Source organism: Labrus bergylta, chromosome 8, assembly GCF_963930695.1.
Source record: "Labrus bergylta chromosome 8, fLabBer1.1, whole genome shotgun sequence".
Classification (NCBI taxonomy): domain Eukaryota; kingdom Metazoa; phylum Chordata; class Actinopteri; order Labriformes; family Labridae; genus Labrus; species Labrus bergylta.
Window position 1 is genome coordinate 31,223,608 of NC_089202.1, and position 20,000 is coordinate 31,243,607.

Consider the following 20,000-nt stretch of genomic DNA (forward strand, 5'->3'; position numbering starts at 1 on the left):
GAGGCTCATCCATGACGGGACAATCCTCTGGAAGGTGCAGGGCTCCAGGATGAAAGGTAAATGACACTGCATTATCTGTTGTACATGTTAACCTGCTGTGATGGCACACTAAACTTTGTGGGCAGAGCTAACACCTGCTGACACGCCTCTGTGTGTTTGTCTCCAGACGTACAGGTTCTGCTGATGTCAGACATCTTGGTTTTTCTTCAGGAGAAAGATCAGAAGTTCACCTTTGCTTCACTGGTGAGTGACACCTGCTAACACCTGCACATACCAGCTATCAATTGCTATCATCCTCCTTTACTTGCTCACACCTGCTAGCACCAGCCTATACCTGGTCATACCTGGTCACATCTGTTCCTTCCTTTCTCTAATGATCTCTCTCAGGACAAGTCTCCAGTGGTGTCCCTCAACAACTTGATTGTCAGAGATATAGCCAATCAGGAGCGTGGGATGTACCTGCTCAGTGACTCCACCCCCCCTGAGATGTACGAGCTGTATGCTACCTCCAAAGACGATCGAAAGACCTGGAAGACCCGAATCCTACAGGCTGCACAGAGGTCAGACAGCAGAACTTTATAAAGGACTGACAGAAGAACTGTGCAACGTGATATATGAACAACTGTGTGTAGTGTAGTACGTGTAGTATGTGTAGTACAGTGTGTATTACTCAGTGTGTAGCGCAGTTTGTAGTATGTGTAGTGCAGTGTTTAATACAGTGTGTAGTACTCAGTGTGTAATACAGTGTGTAGTACAGTGTGTTGTACTCAGTGTGTAGGGCAGTGTGTAGTACAGTGTGTAATACTCAGTGTGTAATACAGTGTGTAGTGCAGTGTTTAATATAGTGTGTAGTACAGTGTGTAGTGCAGTGTGTAGTGTAGTATGTGTAGTACAGTGTGTAGTGCAGTGTGTAGTACACTGTGTAGTACTGTGTTTAACACAGTGAGTAGTACAGTGTGTAGTGCAGTGTGTAGTACAGTGTTTAGTACAGTGTGTATTACTCAGTGTGTAGTGCAGTGTGTAATACAAAGTGTAGTGCAGTGTGTATTACAGTGTGTAGTATGTGTAGCACAGTGTGTAGTACAGTGTGTAGTGCAGTGTGTCGTATGTGTAGTACAGTGTGTAATACAAAGTGTAGTGCAGTGTGTAATACAGTGTGTAGTACAGTGTGTAGTGCAGTGTGTAGTACAGTGTTTAATACAGTGTGTAGTGCAGTGTGTAGTACAGTGTGTATTACTCAGTGTGTAGTGCAGTGTGTAGTACAGTGAGAAGTACAGTGTTTAATACAGTGTGTAGTACAGTGTTTAATACAGTGTGTAGTGCAGTGTGTAGTACAGTGTGTATTACTCAGTGTGTAGTACAGTGTGTAGTACAGTGAGAAGTACAGTGTTTAATACAGTGTGTAGTGCAGTGTGTAGTGCAGTGTGTAGTGCAGTATGTGTAGTACAGTGTGTAGTGCAGTGTGTAGTACTGTGTGTAATACGAAGTGTAGTGCAGTGTTTATTACAGTGTGTCGTATGTGTAGTACAGTGTTTAATACAGTGTGTAGTACAGTGTTTAATACAGTGTGTAGTGCAGTGTGTAGTACAGTGTTCAATACAGTGTTTAATATAGTGTGTAGTGCAGTATGTGTAGTACAGTGTGTAGTGCAGTGTGTAGTACTGTGTGTAATACGAAGTGTAGTGCAGTGTGTATTACAGTGTGTATTATGTGTAGTGCAGTGTGTAGTATGTGTAGCACAGTGTGTAATACAAAGTGTAGTGCAGTGTGTAGTACGTGTAGTACAGTGTGTATTACTCAGTGTGTAGTACACTGTGTAGTACAGTGTGTAATACAGTGTATAGTACAGTGTGTAGTACAGTATGTAGTGCAGTGTGTAGTACAGTTTTTAATACAGTGTGTAGTGCAGTGTGTAGTACAGTGTTTAATACAGTGTGTAGTACAGTGTGTATTACTCAGTGTGTAGTGCAGTGTGTAGTACGGTGTGTAATACAGTGTGTAGTGCAGTGTGTAGTGCAGCGTGTAGTACAGTGTGTAGTGCAGTGTGTAGTACAGTGTGTATTACTCAGTGTGTAGTGCAGTGTGTAGTACGGTGTGTAATACAGTGTGTAGTGCAGTGTGTAGTGCAGCGTGTAGTACAGTGTGTAGTGCAGTGTGTAGTGTAGTATGTGTAGTACAGTGTGTAGTGCAGTGTGTAGTGTAGTATGTGTAGTACAGTGTGTAGTACAGTGTGTAGTGCAGTGTGTAGTGTAGTGCAGTGTGTAGTACAGTGTTTAATACAGTGTGTAGTACAGTGTTTAATGCAGTGTGTAGTATGTGTAGTACAGTGTGTATTACTCAGTGTGTAGTGCAGTGTGTAGTACTGTGTGTAATACAGTGTGTAGTATGTGTAGTACAGTGTGTAGTATGTGTAGCACAGTGTGTAGTACAGTGTGTAGTGCAGTGTGTCGTATGTGTAGTACAGTGTAATACAAAGTACAGTGTGTAATATAGTGTATAGTACAGTGTGTAGTGCAGTGTGTAGTACAGTGTGTATTACTCAGTGTGTAGTGCAGTGTGTAGTACGGTGTGTAATACAGTGTGTAGTGCAGGGTGTAGTATGTGTAGTACAGTATGTATTACAGTGTGTAGTACTCTGTGTAGTACAGTGTGTAGTGCAGTGTGTAGTACACCGTGTAGTGCAGTGTGTAGTATGTGTAGTACAGTGTGTAGTGCAGTGTAGTGCAGTGTGTAGTACTGTGTGTAATACAATGAGTAGTGCAGTGTGTACTACAGTGTGTAGTATGTGTAGTACAGTGTGTAGTAGTGTTTAGTGCAGTGTGTAGTATTTGTAGTACAGTGTGTATTACTCAGTGTGTAGTGCAGTGTGTAGTACACTGTGTAGTACAGTGTTTAATACAGTGTGTAGTATGTGTAGTACATTGTGTATTACTCAGTGTGTAGTGCAGTGTGTAGTACACTGTGTAGTACAGTGTGTAGTACAGTGTTTAATACAGTGTGTAGTGCAGTGTGTAATACAGTGTGTAGTGCAGTGTGTAGTGCAGTGTGTAATACAGTGTGTAGTGCAGTGTGTAGTGCAGTGTGTAATACAGTGTGTAGTGCAGTGTGTAGTACAGTTTGTATTACTCAGTGTGTAGTGCAGTGTGTAGTACTGTGTGTAATACAGTGTGTAGTGCAGTGTGTAGTGCAGGGTGTAGTATGTGTAGTACAGTATGTATTACAGTGTGTAGTACAGTGTGTTGTACTCAGTGTGTAGTACAGTGCATAGTACAGTGTGTAGTACAGTGATTAATATAGTGTGTAGTACAGTGTGTAGTGCAGTGTGTAGTGTAGTGTAGTGTAGTATGTGTAGTACAGTGTGTAGTGCAGTGTGTAGTACAGTGTGTAGTACACTGTGTAGTACAGTGTTCAATACAGTGTGTAGTACACTGTGTAGTACAGTGTTTAATACAGTGTGTAGTGCAGTGTGTCGTACACTGTGTAGTACAGTATGTATTACTCAGTGTGTAGTGCAGTGTGTAGTACAGTGAGAAGTACAGTGTGTAGTACACTGTGTAGTACAGTATGTATTACTCAGTGTGTAGTGCAGTGTGTATTACTCAGTGTGTAGTGCAGTGTGTAGTACAGTGAGAAGTACAGTGTTTAATACAGTGTGTAGTGCAGTGTGTATTACTCAGTGTGTAGTGCAGTGTGTAGTGCAGTGTGTAGTACAGTGTGTAGTACAGTGTGTTGTACTCAGTGTTGTTGTTGTCGTCTGCAGTTGTCCGTCCAGACAGGACTTCCCGCTCATCGAGACTGAAGACAAAGCTTTACTGCGCAGACTCAGAGGTAACCACCCTCCTTTACCTGCACCTCTTCTTACACCTCATCCCTTTGTTCTCTTCCTCTTACTTTAACTCCTCCTCCTCCCTTTCCCTGTCTGCACCTCCTTTTACTGCTCCTGTTTCTGTCGTCAAAGGTTATTTTAAAAAGAATCTGGTCCATGAGAAGGAGGGACAGCAGGAGCGCTCCTGGTACCCCTCAAACCACCTGTGCTCATGAAGGGAATACTTACACTCAGACCAGAAACCATGTGTATAAATGATCCAGGTTAAATATAAAAGGCTTTTAAGTGATAAGCTAGAAACATTTCAAATAGGCCAACGTGTGTGGCCTAGTGGGTGAAAAAAAGGTGCAAGCTGATAGGCATTGGTTTATTTGAAATGTTTATAATTCCTAGACCTGGATCATTTATACCCATGTTTTGTTGTCTGAAGTTTTCCTCCACTTTTCCATGTCAGCCTAATTCAACGTTTCTACCCCCCTCTCTACCCCCCTCCTGCTCCTCCAGCTGACATCCAGCAGAAGGACAGGGAGGTGCTGGAGCTCCTGCAGGAGCGGGTCACTCTGTTTTCGGACCTGGTGGAGGCAACAGGAAGAGGCACAACAGATGAAGAAGATGGTTTGGACCTCAGCACCTCCTCCTCAAGGACCTCCTCCTCCTCCTGCAGGAACCTGTTCAGAGCCGACACTCCTCATGCTCCTCAGGCTGAGCCGCTCCTCAGTGCCTCCATCGCTGAAGGTCAGTGTTTGTTTTCCCTGTCTTGTGAAATCAACCTCAGGATGGCACTGAACCAAATCTCTGTGTTTCTTGATGATTTCAGTGGACAGACTGACGGAGCTGCTGCTCGACTCCAACATCCAGAAATCCACTGTAACCAACGGCAACCAGGAGCTGAGCAGTGAGTCACCCTTACCTGACAGGTGTAATAAGTAGACAGGTGTGATAAGTAGACAGGTGTGATAAGTAGACAGGTGTGATAAGTAGACAGGTGTAATAAGTAGAAAAGTGTGATCAGTAGACAGGTGTAATAAGTAGACAGGTGTGATCAGCAGACAGGTATCTGTGCTGTGTAGAATAATGCTGCCCTGTAGAGTTTGACAGATGATCAGGTGTTTAAACATTCACCTGTCGATCTTCATGTGTCTTTCTTCCTCTCAGATGGTGACTCTGGTTCTCTGAACGGTTCTGTCGGCTCAAAGAGCTCCTCACAGGTAAGTCTTCACCTGTAACTTTATTTAAAAACACAGCAGGTCAAACTGTCAGCTTTGTTGTCAAACATGAAAAATAAAATGTCAACAAGCGGGACGATCCTTTTCTAATTGATAATAATCAATGATGTGTTCATGCTTTACTCACGGTGTCTAGACTTTGGGGTTTCCATGGAAACAGGTGTTACAGGTTGTAAACTGATGGATTTGGTGGGTTTGGTTTTCTTTTAGGACAGAAACGGAAACCAGCTGCAGGAGGGAACGCTCGGCCAGGTAACCATCTAACCTGTGTTCCAGATGTCTCACCTGCCTGCTCCCTCAAACTGTCATATGATGTCATGTCTGTCCAATCAGAGCTTAGGTTACTCATTATCACCTGTCCTCTCCGTAGGGGATCTGTCAGCGATTGATCAGTCTGAGCACACACCTGCACGCTCTGCAGGTACCTTATCATATTATTAGCATATTACCTGTGAACTGAAGTACAACATCTCACCTAGATACTTATAAACTCCGCCCCTAGGCTGCTGTGATTCGTCAGGACTCGATCCTGGAGCTGTCAGTCACAACAGGTGCCTCTTTCTCTACCTCTGGCCCTGCCCCGCCACGACTCAGTCGATCCATGTCCCGGGACGCAGGTATGGACTCCAGCGGAGAGGCGGAGCTGCTGCGGCGACAGGTGGGGCTGCTGCAGGAGGAAGTGACACGACTGCGTCTGAGGAGGGAGGAGCCTGGTGGAGAGGGGGTGGAGTCAGGCAGCAGGAACAAAAGCAATGGAGAGATCAGTGATGGCATCAAGAAAGAACAGGTGAGTTAGGAGTTCACCTTAAACAGGATGAACTTACCCACGATCAACTCTAACTAAAGAGTCTGTGTCAGCAGGTGAGCAGGAGGCGTGGCAGCAGGGAACAGGAGCCCTGCCCCCTAGCCCCATTGGCCGTCCAGGATCCTGTCGACCAATTAGACGGTGTACAGGAAGAACATGAGGAGGAGGGATTGGAGATGATGAGGATCTCTCCTCGCTCTGACAGCCCCAGAGGTCAGAACAACTCGCTAATAGTTTTTATCCTTAAAGTCATTTTGATTTTTCTGTTATTTTTGTCATCTCCATGGTAACCTGTGATCTGCCCATTCAGACCTGCAGGACATCCCAGAGGAGAGCGAGTGTGGAGCTGATCCCACCTAACATGACACCTCTGCCAGTGATGTCACCGTGATGTCACCGTGATGTCATGGAGATGTCACAGACAAACAGGGACAGAAGACTGATTAGACTGTCAGACTTTTATTGTGAAAGTTTGAGCTGGATATTATGTCATATCCTGATATCTGACGTGCTGTCATCATTTGTTCCTGAAGGGATTTCTAAATATGACCTGTTTACATCATAACATCAGCTGGAAAGTTTAAGGGGGGGGGGTCTGAGTGATTAAGCTACATTGATAGTCATCACACTACATTTCATTTAAAACAGTTTATATATGATTATGACATCAGTTTATCATCATAAACTGTGGTAGGCGAGGGGGGGAGGGGGTGAATGGACAGAAAGCATCCCTGCTGTCTGTTAGCATGTTAGCATGTATCTGTATAGAATCTGAACGTATTGTGACTTCCTGGTTGGTTTTAACCAATCAGCTGGTTTGAGGATGTTTTTATAGAAACGTTAACTCTGATGATATTTTAACCTAAACACTTTAATCTGCAGAGCAGAACTGTAATGTGATGATGGACAGCAGCAGCTGTTACAAACTATGAAGTAAAAATAAAAGTTAAATAAACGAATTTCAGAATAAAACGTGAGGATCAGCTCAGCTCTTTAAACTGAAGGAACCAACGTTTCCATGGAAACCAACGATCACTGACTCTTATCTGATGCTGGATGAAATGAACTCTTTTACCATCACCTGCACTAAAAACCTGTCGACACAAAGATCCTCTGTTAGGACAGATGCTCGCTCTGTGATGTTTTCATGTTTGACAGATGTCCAAAGTTCAGACTGAAACCAGAGTCAAAGTAAAATCTGAAGAACTTCTAAAGTACTTTTTACTCCGAACCTTTAAAACATTTGACTGAAGTTAATTTGTGTAAAAATATTGATCATGAATCTGTAAATGTTTGTTGTCGTTGTGTCGTGTGCTCTTGATTATTCTAATCAGCTGGACAGCGTGCTGTAGGTTTTTATTTCTGTACGTCATCGCTCTGATTATAACTTTATTATACATTATTATTTTATGAAGTAAAAATTTAAATAATAATAAAACAGTCGCAGTGAGTATTTTGTCCTTTTTTTCATCCTCTAAGTGTTTGACTTGATGTAATCTTTTATAAAAGTCAATGACTTCAGATGAAGCCGTTTAAACTCTGCGCTGACCTACTTTTAATCTGGTAGAGTCCTGGTACTTCGTCACTTCCGGTGGAGGGAACTTAACCCGGAAGTGGGTGTCGTCCTATTAGGGAGTTGTCTGAATAGATCCGAGTAGCAGGACCGGACAGACCGGAGCAGAGAGGAACATCAGAGAGTCACCGAGCCGCCGTCTGCCCGCGACTTTAATCCAACGTTACTGATAAAACACTTTATTCAGGTTAAAACCCGGAAGTTAGCTCAGTTAGCTGCTAACGGCTAGTCAGCCTACCTGCTCAAAGGGAAGTGACGGTGCAGGTGAAGTCGGGCTCGAGCCGCAGGTTTGCTTTCATCTCTACTCAGGCAGGTGAGAATAATCCTCAGGTACAGCTCACCTGGTGTCTGTCAGCTGTGAGCTCAGTGAGCATGCTAACGGGGCGGTGCCGCTGTTAGCATCAGGAGCTAACATGCTAACTCTGTTTATAATGTTCTTCATGATGCTACTTTATCAGAGTTATTGAAATTAAACTTTCACTAATAAATAAAAACATCAAACTCAGCTCAGAGTTTGATGTTTTTATATAAATTAATCGATCATTCATGTTTAATAATCAACAAGTCAACAGAACCTCACATCGGCCAACACATCGGTGTCACTTCCTGTCTGCTCTCAGCTGATTGGCTCCTGCAGAGTTCTGATTCATTCAGTAAGGAAGTGGCACCGCCTCGTGTTAGTGACCCTCCGGCTCAGAGGGGGGCGCTGACGAGCCCTCTGGCCATGAGAACAATTTAACAACGTAACAAAAGTCACCTGAACACATCGTTCAGTTACACCAGCTCGCACCACGAATGTGTCACATGACCCGAAGTTAAATATGTTGCTAATGACCAAAGGTCGGGTTAGTATGCAGCGTACACCTGTACGCTCACCAGCTGACTGTTTGTCCTTCAGCAGAAGAAGATGAGTGGAGGACTGAACAGCATCGATGCTGTGAAGAAGAAGATCAAAGTCCTGCAGGAGCAGGCGGAGGAGGCGGAGGAGAGGGCGGAGAAACTGCAGTCGGAGGTGGACAAGGAGAAGAGGAGCAGAGAGGAGGTACACACACCTGTAGAGAGAGGAGGTACACACACCTGTAGAGAGAGGAGGTACACACACCTGTAGAGAGAGGAGGTACACACACCTGTGTAGAGAGGAGGTACACACACCTGTAGAGAGAGGAGGTACACACACCTGTAGAGAGAGGAGGTACACACACCTGTAGAGAGAGGAGGTACACACACCTGTGTAGAGAGAGGAGGTACACACACCTGTAGAGAGAGGAGGTACACACACCTGTACGTGTAGAGAGGAGGTACACACACCTGTACGTGTAGAGAGGAGGTGCACACACCTGTAGAGAGAGGAGGTACACACACCTGTAGAGAGAGGAGGTACACACACCTGTACGTGTAGAGAGGAGGTGCACACACCTGTACGTGTAGAGAGGAGGTGCACACACCTGTACGTGTAGAGAGGAGGTGCACACACCTGTACGTGTAGAGAGGAGGTGCACACACCTGTACGTGTAGAGAGGAGGTGCACACACCTGTACGTGTAGAGAGGAGGTACACACACCTGTAGAGAGAGGAGGTACACACACCTGTACGTGTAGAGAGGAGGTGCACACACCTGTACGTGTAGAGAGGAGGTGCACACACCTGTACGTGTAGAGAGGAGGTGCACACACCTGTACGTGTAGAGAGGAGGTGCACACACCTGTAGAGAGAGGAGGTACACACACCTGTAGAGAGAGGAGGTACACACACCTGTACGTGTAGAGAGGAGGTACACACACCTGTAGAGAGAGGAGGTACACACACCTGTAGAGAGAGGAGGTACACACACCTGTACGTGTAGAGAGGAGGTGCACACACCTGTACGTGTAGAGAGGAGGTGCACACACCTGTACGTGTAGAGAGGAGGTGCACACACCTGTACGTGTAGAGAGGAGGTGCACACACCTGTACGTGTAGAGAGGAGGTGCACACACCTGTACGTGTAGAGAGGAGGTGCACACACCTGTACGTGTAGAGAGGAGGTACACACACCTGTACGTGTAGAGAGGAGGTGCACACACCTGTACATTGATTCTCTGTATGTTGCAGGCGGAGGCGGAGGTGACGGCTCTGGGTCGTCGTCTGCAGCTCAGCGAGGAGAACCTTGACCGAGCCCAGGACCGCCTGACCACCGCCCTGCAGAAACTGGACGAGGTGGAGAAGTCTGCAGACGAGAGCGAAAGGTAAGACTCACCTGAGACACACAACGATCTCTGCTAGTATGTTCCTGTCTCATTTCGTGTGTGTGTGTGTGTGTGTGTGTGTGTGTGTGTGTGTGTGTGTGTGTGTGTGTGTGTGTGTGTGTGTGTGTGTGTGTGTGTGTGTGTGTGTGTGTGTGTGTGTGTGTGTGTGTGTGTGTGTGTGTGTGTGTGTGTGTGTGTGTGTGTGTCAGGGGGATGAAGGTGATAGAGAACAGGGCTCTGAAGGATGAGGAGAAGATGGAGCAACTTGAGGTTCACCTGAGAGAAGCCAAACTGATCGCAGAGGAGGCGGACCGCAAGTATGAGGAGGTAATACACACAGTACACTACACACAGTACACTACACACAGTACACTACACACAGTACAGTACACTACACACAGTACACTACACACAGTACACTACACACAGTACAGTACACTACACACAGTACACTACACACAGTACACTACACTACACTACACACAGTACACTACACACAGTACACTACACACAGTACACTACACACAGTACACTACACACAGTACACTACACTAGACACAGTACACTACACACAGTACACTACACACAGTACACTACACTAGACACAGTACACTACACACAGTACACTACACACAGTACACTACACACAGTACACTACACACAGTACACTACACACAGTACACTACACTAGTGGTGGTCAAGTCAAACGTGTCTCTGCTCATAAAAATCTTTGAACCGCAATGCATGATGGGATATATTACTTGGATAGGGACCATTGGTTGTACACTACTTTTCACAATGCATTGTGGGATACATTGAGTGGACTTCAGGGTATGACCACACTCACAGCACTACAAAATGGTGTGTTCACTACATCGTGGATGTTTGATGACATCGTGGATGTTTGATGACATCGTGGATGTTTGATGACATCGTGGATGTTTGATGACATCATCGATGTTTGATGACATCATCGATGTGTGGCTGATGGCTGAGCTCTTCATTTTAATCTGATGGTTGTGTTTGTCCCAGGTGGCTCGTAAACTGACGATGTTGGAGGGAGATCTGGAACGAGCTGAAGAGAGAGCTGAGCACGCAGAGAGGTACACACACACACACACACACACACACACACACACACACACACACACACACACCTGTGCATGTCTGCTTCTTACAGCATGAGCTGCTTAGCCAGACAGATGGGCAGTAGAGAGACAAACAGGCAGGTAGAGAGACAGACGGGTAGAGAGACAGACGGGTAGTAGAGAGACAAACAGGCAGGTAGAGAGACAGATGGGTAGTAGAGAGACAAACAGGCAGGTAGAGAGACAGACGGGTAGTAGAGAGACAAACAGGCAGGTAGAGAGACAGACGGGTAGTAGAGAGACAGATGGGTAGAGAGACAGATGGGCAGAGACAGACAGGTAGAGAGAGAGACAGACATTGATACCTGTCTGGGCTGTAGCTTCATTCAGTGAATACACACAGGAGGGTGACGAAGAGGTGGGGGGTCAGGGGTCAGGGGTCAGGGGGGGTAAAAGATCTTCATGTGATGAATAGTGTTAAAATACTTACAGTACCAGAGAACATTTTAATGTGAGCGGCCGCCACAGTTGAGGTAATTAATGGGAAACACTGGATGTCATACTGATGACCTCATCGTGATGTCACACTCCTTCACTTACAGAGCTAATCCTTCTGCATCCATCTTTCTCTTCCTGTCTGTTTCCATGGAAACATGTTGCTGCTGCTGCACGTCCTGCTTCCTGTCTGTCCACCTCTCTGTCTGTCTGTCCACCTCTCTGTCCACCTGTCTGTCTGTCCACCTCTCTGTCCACCTGTCTGTCTGTCTGTCCACCTCTCTGTCTGTCTGTCCACCTCTCTGTCCACCTGTCTGTCTGTCCACCTCTCTGTCCACCTGTCTGTCTGTCCACCTCTCTGTCCACCTCTCTGTCTGTCCACCTGTCTGTCTGTCCACCTGTCTGTCTGTCCACGTGTCTAACAGTAAGGTTCGAAGGTTGGAGGAGCAGTTGAGAAGTTTCGACCAATCACTGAAGAGCCTGCAGGCATCTGAGGACAAGGTACTGAAGGTCACCTGACCTCCAACCTCCTGTCAACCAATCAGAGCTCCTCCTGCCTCACCTGACCTCTGACCTTCTGCTTCAGCTCCTCCTCCTGCTGCACTCTGCATGGCTTTCCCTGCTGCCGACACTAAACTTCAAAAAAACTAAAACAAACTAGCTCAGTAGGGACTCGGGTTGGGAACCAGAGGGTCGCGGGTTCAAGTCCTGGACCAAAGTATGTTAGCTGGAGAGGTAGCAGCACCTCTCTGCCCTCTCTCACTGAATTCATGTCCACAGATCCTGAGTCTCTAAATATCAGTTTAACATGATAATACAATATGTACAACTACACACAGTACACACCTGTCTGTCTGACACACCATGACTCAGCACACCTGTCTGTCTGACACACCTTGACTCAGCACACCTGTCTGTCTAACACACCATGACTCAACACCTGTCTGTCTGACACACCATGACTCAGCACACCCATCTGACACACCATGACTCAGCACACCTGTCTGTCTGACACACCATGACTCAGCACACCTGTCTGTCTGACACACCATGACTCAACACCTGTCTGTCTGACACACCATGACTCAACACCTGTCTGTCTGACACACATGACTCAGCACACCTGTCTGTCTGACACACCATGACTCAGCACACCTGTCTGTCTGTCTGATACACCATGACTCAGCACACCTGTCTGTCTGTCTGATACACCATGACTCAGTACACCTGTCTGTCTGATACACCATGACTCAGCACACCTGTCTGACACACCATAAATCAACACCTGTCTGTCTGACACACCATGACTCAGCACACCCGTCTGACACACCATAAATCAACACCTGTCTGTCTGACACACCATGACTCAGCACACCTGTCTGTCTGACACACCATGACTCAGCACACCTGTCTGACTGACACACCATGACTCAGCACACCTGTCTGACTGACACACCATGACTCAGCACACCTGTCTGTCTGTCTGATACACCATGACTCAGCACACCTGTCTGTCTGACACACCATGACTCAGCACACCTGTCTGACTGACACACCATGACTCAGCACACCTGTCTGTCTGTCTGATACACCATGACTCAGCACACCTGTCTGTCTGTCTGATACACCATGACTCAGCACACCTGTCTGTCTGTCTGATACACCATGACTCAGCACACCTGTCTGTCTGTCTGATACACCATGACTCAGCACACCTGTCTGTCTGTCTGATACACCATGACTCAGCACACCTTTCTTGACAACCTGTGCCTCTGTCTGTGCAGTAAGAGTCGAGCGATGGAGGAGGAGCTGAAAAATGTCTTCACTAGTTCAAAGTCAATGGAGGCCCAGGCAGAGAAGGTAGGAGGAGGACTTAATGTTTTCACCTGTAGATCAGGGAGGAGAAACCCACACCTGAAGCAGGTGCTATTATCAGTCAGGTGACTGACGCTTAGGGCCTTTTTCAAACCAACCCTCTTTGATCCTCAGATTCACATTTAAAGTTGTTAACGTCTGGATGATGATATTAAATGGAGCAGTGTTTGGAGGCACAGAACTTACAGGTTGCCTCCTCCATAACGACCCCCCCACCCCCCCATTGGTTTGGGACGGCCTAAATATGGCAGACCCCCCGTGTTGCAGACGGAGGGGTTGTGTGTAGGGAGTAGCTCATTGGCTGATCAGTACGCCTGGTTCTCTGATTGGCTGTCTCTCTATCTCTTAGTATTCGTTGAAGGAGGACATATACGAAAAGGAGATCAAACAGCTGAGCGGCAAACTGAAGGAGGTGAGATCATACTTTTATTTATGTGACTTTAACATCACTTCCTGTTTGTCACCTGTAAACTTCCTGTTCCAGGCGGAATCCAGAGCAGACACTACGGAGCGTAGCAAGGTTAGCCTGGAGAAAACCATCGACAGCTTGCAAGGTGAGATTAGCAGGACAGTCCTGCCTTCTGATTGGACAGCAAGACTTGGTTGGTTGTTGGGTGGGACTATCTGATTGAAGGTGGGACTAGCTGATTGAAGGTGGGACTAGCTGATTGAAGGTGGGACTAGCTGATTGAAGGTGGGACTAGCTGATTGAAGGTGGGACTAGCTGATTGGGGGTGGGACTTTCTGATTGAGGGCTGGACTAGCTCATTAAAGGTGGGACTAGCTGATTGGGGCGGGACTAGCTGATTAAAGGCGGGGCTTATTTGTCCTCGAGTGACTGTTGTCGATGTTCTGTTTGCAGACGCTTTGACTTCAGCCAGAAACGCCAACGCACAGCTGCAGGAGACTTTGCATAACTACATGGAGGAGCTAAACTCATGCTGAACCCCCCCCCCCCCCCCCCCCCCCCCCCCCCCCCCCCCCCCCCCCCCCCCCCCCCCCCCCCCCCCCCCCCCCCCCCCCCCCGACTGCTGTCAGAGTCTTTGTGGCCAAAACATTCCTCCCCTTGCTCCAGTTGACCCCCCCCCCCCGCTCGGGGTGAACATTACTGCTTCTTTATTTCCTCTTTCTTAATGATTCCTGCTCCTCTGGATTTGGAGTGTTTGATTAACCCCTCCCCCCCTCTCCTCACCCACTAATAGTGCCATCCCCCTCCTCAGTATTAAATGGAGGAGGTGTGAGGAGGTGCAGGATGTTTAACAGCGACTTACAGCCATTCCCTCGTTCATTAACGACTAACAATGAGTGTTTGAACGGTTTGTCTCCTAGCCAATCGTTTATTATTCCTGTTGCAGGGGGTGTGGTTTATAGTGGCCAATCATAGCAAGGCATTCCACTGCCACACATGGCAGACCACAAGCCAATCTCAGCCCAGATACACCCCCCCATTAACAACAATGAACAAATAAAGTTTAACAAAGTTTTTATTCTAAAGCCACACAGTGATGATGTCATAGCATATTGTAATAACTCTTGAGACAGAGCAGATTTTATAAAATAAAAGCACCATCACTGGTTTGTAGATCCATCATGACTCAGTGTGTTTTCTTTTCTTCAAGTTTCTGTTCATCCTTACAGGTGTGTTGACACATTTATGATGTCATACCCCTAAGTCCCAACAAGTTTGACTACCTACTACTCATTTGTCCACAAGGGGGCATTCCTGAGTTTTGAAGCTCTACAGAATAAACAGTTTGGGAAGGGATTTTCCCGTGAAAACACTGTGGAAAGATTCAAAGTTAAACATCCTGTCTGATCATGTTTACTGTTTGGTAGCCAGAGGTAAAGATGTTTAGAGAAATGTGCTTGAAGGTAACTTCATCCAGCTCTCTGCTTCATTATTATCTCAGACAACATTAAAGTGACAGCTGATCAACACATGTAATAAGAAAGGGAATATAAACTTAATGAAAACCAGCAGGAGATAAAACATCAGGTTCATATATTGATAATGTTTCATATTTAATGATAGAAGAGAAAATATGGTCATCCTTGATGACTGTATTATGATGTTCTCTCAGACTCAGAGCTGCCTGCACAGTGACTGTCCTTCACATCACCTCTTGGTGGAACATGGTAAGACCTGTTCTGCAAATTCATCCCATTTCTAAAAAGGGACTGAAGGTTGGGAGCAACAGAACATAGATATCAACAAGTAATTGTTTTTCTTATTGTTTACTTCTTTAGTCTGAATGATAAAATCTTCTGTAAATTCACATTTTAAAGCTGATATTTAAAAAAAAAAAGTCTAAATTAAATTATTCTCTGCTGTTCCTCATAAAAAGAACATTTCAAAAAAATAAAGTATAAAATGATCATCAGTGAGGATACGCCTCCTGTTCTCACCTGAGTGATGTCATCATTATTGTCTTGTTATATTAAAAGCTCACCTGTTCAGACTCTGAGGTCAAAAAAAACTCATTCAGAACCTGAACCAGGTTTTAAAGGTAAAAGGTTTTTAATGTTTCTCAGGTGAGTCACTCGATGTTTGTTTGTTTACAGCTGCTGGAAAACAAACAAACTGTTTACAAACGTCTAAAGAATAATTCACAGCATCAAAGTCCAGGTGAGAATCTCCCATCATCCTTTGCAGACTCCGGTTTAAAGAACAGCTGATTCCTCCGCAAGCTTCAGGATTGGCTGCAGCTGCTCTTCTAACGAGGGGGCGTTGACCTCGTTAGTGATGATCCAATCAAATTCAACGCCGCTGTCAAGGCCGCACTCTGACTCTGCATCATCCACACCTGAGAGACAGACAGGTGAGCAGACAGGCAGGTGTTCAGACAGACAGGTGAGCAGACAGACAGACAGGAGAGTTGTCAGACAGACAGACAGGTGTTCAGACAGACAGACAGGAGAGTAGTCAGACAGACAGGTGTTCAGACAGACAGACAGGTGAGCAGACAGACAGACAGGTAAGTAGTCAGACAGACAGACAGACAGGAGAGTAGTCAGACAGACAGACAGGTGTTCAGACAGACAGACAGGTGAGCAGACAGACAGACAGACATGTATTCAGACATATAGGTGAGCAGACAGACAGACAGGTGAGCAGAAAGACAGACAGGAGAGTAGTCAGACAGACAGGTGTTCAGACAGACAGGTGTTCAGACAGACAGACAGGTGAGTAGTCAGACAGACAGACAGGTGTTCAGACAGACAGGTGTTCAGACAGACAGACAGACAGACAGGTGTTCAGACAGACAGACAGGTGAGCAGACAGACAGACAGGTGAGTAGTCAGACAGACAGACAAGTGTTCAGACAGACAGGTGAGCAGACAGACAGGTTGTCTCACCTGCAGTGAAGCTCCACCCCCTCTGTCTGCGTGTTTCTTCTGAACTTTGAACCCGGACAGTTCGGGTCTGTTGTGGAAACCTGGACTTGAACCAGGTCAGGTCTGACAGCCGCCGTGCGTCACTCACCACCTGACCAATCACAGAGCAGGTTTCTACAGGTACATGGTTGCTAGGTAACGCTGATGGTTTAAGTTACATACCCACACTGGTTGCAGAGCTCCTCTGGTTGCTAGGCGACAGAAGAATCCGGGGTCTTGACGACGTCGGCTTTCTCCCCAACAGATCATATCGCCACGGTAACGCTCCTTATAGGGACCAGGACCCAGCAGCTGGTCCAGGTCCAGACCGTGTTCCTACAGAAGCAACATGTAAAACATCTGTTTCTATGGCAACAAGCTGCGTGTGTCTGAAGGTCTCACCTGAGCGTATTGATGTTTGAGAGGTCCGGACAGACGCAGGACGCAGCAAACGCCCCGCCCCAAACTGTAGAAGAAGAAATTATGTCATAGACCTGAAAGGACCCCCTATATACTGGACCAACAGGACCCCCTATATACTGGACCAACAGGACCCCCTATATACTGGACCAACAGGACCCCCTATATACTGGACCAACAGGACCCCCTATATACTGGACCAACAGGACCCCCTATATACTGGACCAACAGGACCCCCTATATACTGGACCAACAGGACCCCCTATTGTCCTGTTGTGACAATGTGTCGAGATGAATATGTTAGTTTGAATGACTCCACTCCTCCAAGTCGTTTTAATTCTCATGTACCTCGAGACACCGGACGAGGTGGTGGAGGAGCAGCTATTTTTAATTCTGGACTCTAACCCCTAACCCCTCTAACCCCCCCTAACCCCTCTAACCCATCTAACCCCTAACCCCCCCCTAACCCCTCTAACCCCCCCTAACCCCTCTAACCCCTAACCCTTCTAACCCCTAACCCCCCCTAAACCCCCCTAACCCCCCTAACCCCTAACCCCTAACCCCCCCTAAACCCCCCTAACCCCCCCTAACCCCCCTAACCCTTCTAACCCCTAACCCCCCCTAACCCCCCCTAACCCCCCTAACCCCCCTAACCCCTCTAATCTGATGAAGAGAAATGGGACGCAGCCAGCTGTTCTCACTGCGTCTTTTCTACCTGACAGGTCCGGACCGGAGTTCTCTGATGGGTCGGCCTGACTCATTCTGGGTCATGGACTCGGGTCATGGTCTTTAATAATCTTCCACACGTCCCTGACTCACCGCTCCTGGATCCGGTCCGTAATGAAGTCTTTTCCGGACTTTCGTTTCCCGCTGAAGACCAGGACCAGTCTAGGTTCAGGTCCGGGTCCAGAGACTCGGTCCTCCATCAGTGTGGTGACCTGCAGCTCGTCAGTCAGCAGCATGTTCCGACTGTGGGACCGGCCCGACACCTACCGTAACTCTGGGGGTAGAAGTGGGAGCTTCCGGTCTTGATCGGTATCATTGGGAGTCCACAGTAACAGGATCCTCTTTCTGCTTCCGTGTTTTACACACTTTACGGTAACACGTGATCATCGTCTCATGCTGGACTGAACCATTGCAGCTGAATGAGGGGGGGGTATTAAAAATATGAAAACACTCAAATATTTAAACATAAAGAAGAGATCAAAGGGTACCGACTGCCATGGGTTAGGGTTAGATATCATGACGTCATCACTTTATTCATGTTATTATTGGACACCAGTTACCAATCAATAAAGAGTCTTTGTTGGCTTTGGGAAACTTTCTAAAAAGACTTTGAATAAATATGAGACGAGTCCGTCTCTGCCTGCTGATTCGTTGTTTTTCAAGAGATAAACATCCTACCCTTTTTAACGTTGGTATGATTCAGGCGTGACGTCATCACGTCCTGACCAAGATGGCGGCCGCCGTGTTCCGGAGAGCAGAGGGTTCTTCAGTGACGCGTTTCTTTCAGTCGGTGAGAAAACTTTGATTTAATAAAGAGACCAAAATGTGACGTCACACACACACACACACACACACACAGGGGCTGTAGCATCACCTGGCAGGTGACGACGCTCTCCTGCAGTGTGAACTTTGACCCAGTGAACTCAGTGAACGTGCCTGTCAGCGCGTGCACGCGATCAAACAGCTGATTGTTTATTTTCGTCTTTCTGCAGTTCTGAAGCTTTTATTTTGAAAAATGTTCAAATTGTATCCATCATAACAACAATAATAACAACAGTAATTCGAATAACAATAACAACAATAATAAAGAGGAGAAACAGCAGGGGTCCGTAAAGTGAATGATTATTTTGAACTGATATCATCCTTCATCTTTCAACAGAAACATCTTAAAAAGTGATTTTAAGATGTTAAATGATGAATATCTTCTGATGTCTTTGAATGATAGTTTCATGTGAATGTTTAGTGTCTCCATGCCGCTCTGTCTGTTATCATCAGAGCTGAAATAAAAACTGTTATTGTCTAGAAAGAGTCAGAGACATCCGACCAATCAGAGAGCTCCACCATCAACAGATCTGATATATAGTACACTTTCTATAATTTCTATATAATACAATTCATCCAAACGGCATTACAAGAACAGAAGGTACAAGACTGTGCATCATCTTCACCCGGAGTCAAGGAATTACACATCCCATAATCCTCTAAAAGTATCTGTAGTGTTTGTTATGATGTCATATTATATTTATAAACTACACATCCCATAATCCTCTAAAAGTATCTGTAGTGTTTGTTATGATGTCATATTATATTTATAAACTACACATCCCATAATCCTCTAAAAGTATCTGTAGTGTTTGTTATGATGTCATATTATATTTATAAACTACACATCCCATAATCCTCTAAAAGTATCTGTAGTGTTTGTTATGATGTCATATTATATTTATAAACTACACATCCCATAATCCTCTAAAAGTATCTGTAGTGTTTGTTATGATGTCATATTATATTTATAAACTACACATCCCATAATCCTCTAAAAGTATCTGTAGTGTTTGTTATGATGTCATATTATATTTATAAACTACACATCCCATAATCCTCTAAAAGTATCTTCAGTGTTTGTTATGATGTCATATTATATTTATAAACTACACTCACTGCAGCATGACGAGCTTATTAGCATATTTACTGTTAGCTAGCTAACTAGCTAACATGCTAGTGAAACATGTTGGCCTAAGGTGCAGAGGGGCGGGACACATTGTCATGGTAACAGTGAGCTCCACCAATCAGAGGCGTGGCTGTGACTCTAGATGTTCTCTCTGTTACAGTCATGGTTCCACAGCTCGCCGGTGCCCCAGCAGTCCGGTTCCCCTCAGAGGTTCTTCGCCCCGGCTGATGGCGTCATGCTACCGACAGGAAGCTTTAAAGACAGAGTGGCGTTCATCACAGGGGGGGGGACGGGTCTGGGTCGAGCCATGACCACCACGCTGTCCATGCTGGGGGCTCAGTGTGTCATCGCCAGCAGGAAGCTCGATGTCCTGCAGCAAACAGCCAATGAGATCAGCAGCCAGACCGGAAACCAG

General features: G+C 46.1%; 4 protein-coding genes and 1 long non-coding RNA gene across 10 annotated transcripts in view; 3 read left to right on the plus strand and 2 right to left on the minus strand.

Annotated features, from left to right (window-relative positions):
- arhgef2b (rho/rac guanine nucleotide exchange factor (GEF) 2b) overlaps window positions 1–7,308 on the plus strand; it is a 26,570-nt gene extending 19,262 nt beyond the window's left edge. For 2 of the 3 annotated variants that reach the window (XM_065957583.1, XM_065957581.1), the window contains exons 11-22: window positions 1–56; window positions 167–243; window positions 388–560; window positions 3,761–3,828; window positions 4,331–4,561; window positions 4,644–4,721; window positions 4,982–5,034; window positions 5,263–5,304; window positions 5,423–5,473; window positions 5,555–5,839; window positions 5,911–6,070; window positions 6,168–7,308. The exon at window positions 1–56 is cut by the window's left edge and continues 193 nt beyond it. In XM_065957583.1, coding sequence (XP_065813655.1) covers window positions 1–56; window positions 167–243; window positions 388–560; window positions 3,761–3,828; window positions 4,331–4,561; window positions 4,644–4,721; window positions 4,982–5,034; window positions 5,263–5,304; window positions 5,423–5,473; window positions 5,555–5,839; window positions 5,911–6,070; window positions 6,168–6,217 — 1,324 coding nt within the window. In that variant the 3' untranslated portion in view covers window positions 6,218–7,308. The remainder of the gene's footprint in view (window positions 57–166; window positions 244–387; window positions 561–3,760; window positions 3,829–4,330; window positions 4,562–4,643; window positions 4,722–4,981; window positions 5,035–5,262; window positions 5,305–5,422; window positions 5,474–5,554; window positions 5,840–5,910; window positions 6,071–6,167) is intronic. The other variant, XM_065957582.1, reaches the window with a different exon arrangement.
- A 582-nt stretch (window positions 7,309–7,890) lies between these two features.
- LOC110004951 (tropomyosin alpha-4 chain) lies at window positions 7,891–14,701 on the plus strand. Of its 3 annotated transcripts, none has more exons than XM_065957588.1 (9): window positions 7,891–8,472; window positions 9,522–9,655; window positions 9,865–9,982; window positions 10,688–10,758; window positions 11,664–11,739; window positions 13,463–13,525; window positions 13,598–13,667; window positions 13,976–14,059; window positions 14,126–14,701. In XM_065957588.1, exons 1-8 carry the CDS (start codon window positions 8,338–8,340, stop codon window positions 14,056–14,058), a joined length of 750 nt encoding a protein of 249 aa, XP_065813660.1. In that variant the 5' UTR covers window positions 7,891–8,337; the 3' UTR covers window position 14,059; window positions 14,126–14,701. The 3 variants fall into 3 exon arrangements, with proteins under 3 accessions (XP_065813660.1, XP_065813658.1, XP_065813659.1); XM_065957586.1 differs by lacking the exon at window positions 11,664–11,739 and adding an exon at window positions 13,023–13,098 and having other exon boundaries at window positions 7,926–8,472; XM_065957587.1 differs by lacking the exon at window positions 11,664–11,739 and adding an exon at window positions 13,023–13,098 and having other exon boundaries at window positions 7,926–8,472; window positions 14,129–14,701.
- Window positions 12,347–13,034, minus strand: LOC136179769 (uncharacterized). Of its 2 annotated transcripts, none has more exons than XR_010666735.1 (3): window positions 12,918–13,034; window positions 12,678–12,809; window positions 12,347–12,429 (listed from the first exon to the last, which is right to left on the minus strand). It is a non-coding gene; the product is annotated as an uncharacterized lncRNA (long non-coding RNA). The 2 variants fall into 2 exon arrangements; XR_010666734.1 differs by lacking the exon at window positions 12,347–12,429 and adding an exon at window positions 12,488–12,613 and having other exon boundaries at window positions 12,710–12,809.
- pmvk (phosphomevalonate kinase) lies at window positions 14,580–17,993 on the minus strand. Its single transcript, XM_020660432.2, has 5 exons — window positions 17,728–17,993; window positions 16,891–16,954; window positions 16,672–16,824; window positions 16,471–16,600; window positions 14,580–15,917 (listed from the first exon to the last, which is right to left on the minus strand). Exons 1-5 carry the CDS (start codon window positions 17,868–17,870, stop codon window positions 15,775–15,777), a joined length of 633 nt encoding a protein of 210 aa, XP_020516088.2. The 5' UTR covers window positions 17,871–17,993; the 3' UTR covers window positions 14,580–15,774.
- Window positions 17,994–18,269: 276 nt separating this feature from the next.
- decr1 (2,4-dienoyl CoA reductase 1, mitochondrial) overlaps window positions 18,270–20,000 on the plus strand; it is an 11,395-nt gene continuing 9,664 nt past the window's right edge. Inside the window, exons 1-2 of the mRNA XM_020626148.2 lie at window positions 18,270–18,424; window positions 19,746–20,000. Coding sequence (XP_020481804.2) covers window positions 18,365–18,424; window positions 19,746–20,000 — 315 coding nt within the window. The 5' untranslated portion in view covers window positions 18,270–18,364. The remainder of the gene's footprint in view (window positions 18,425–19,745) is intronic.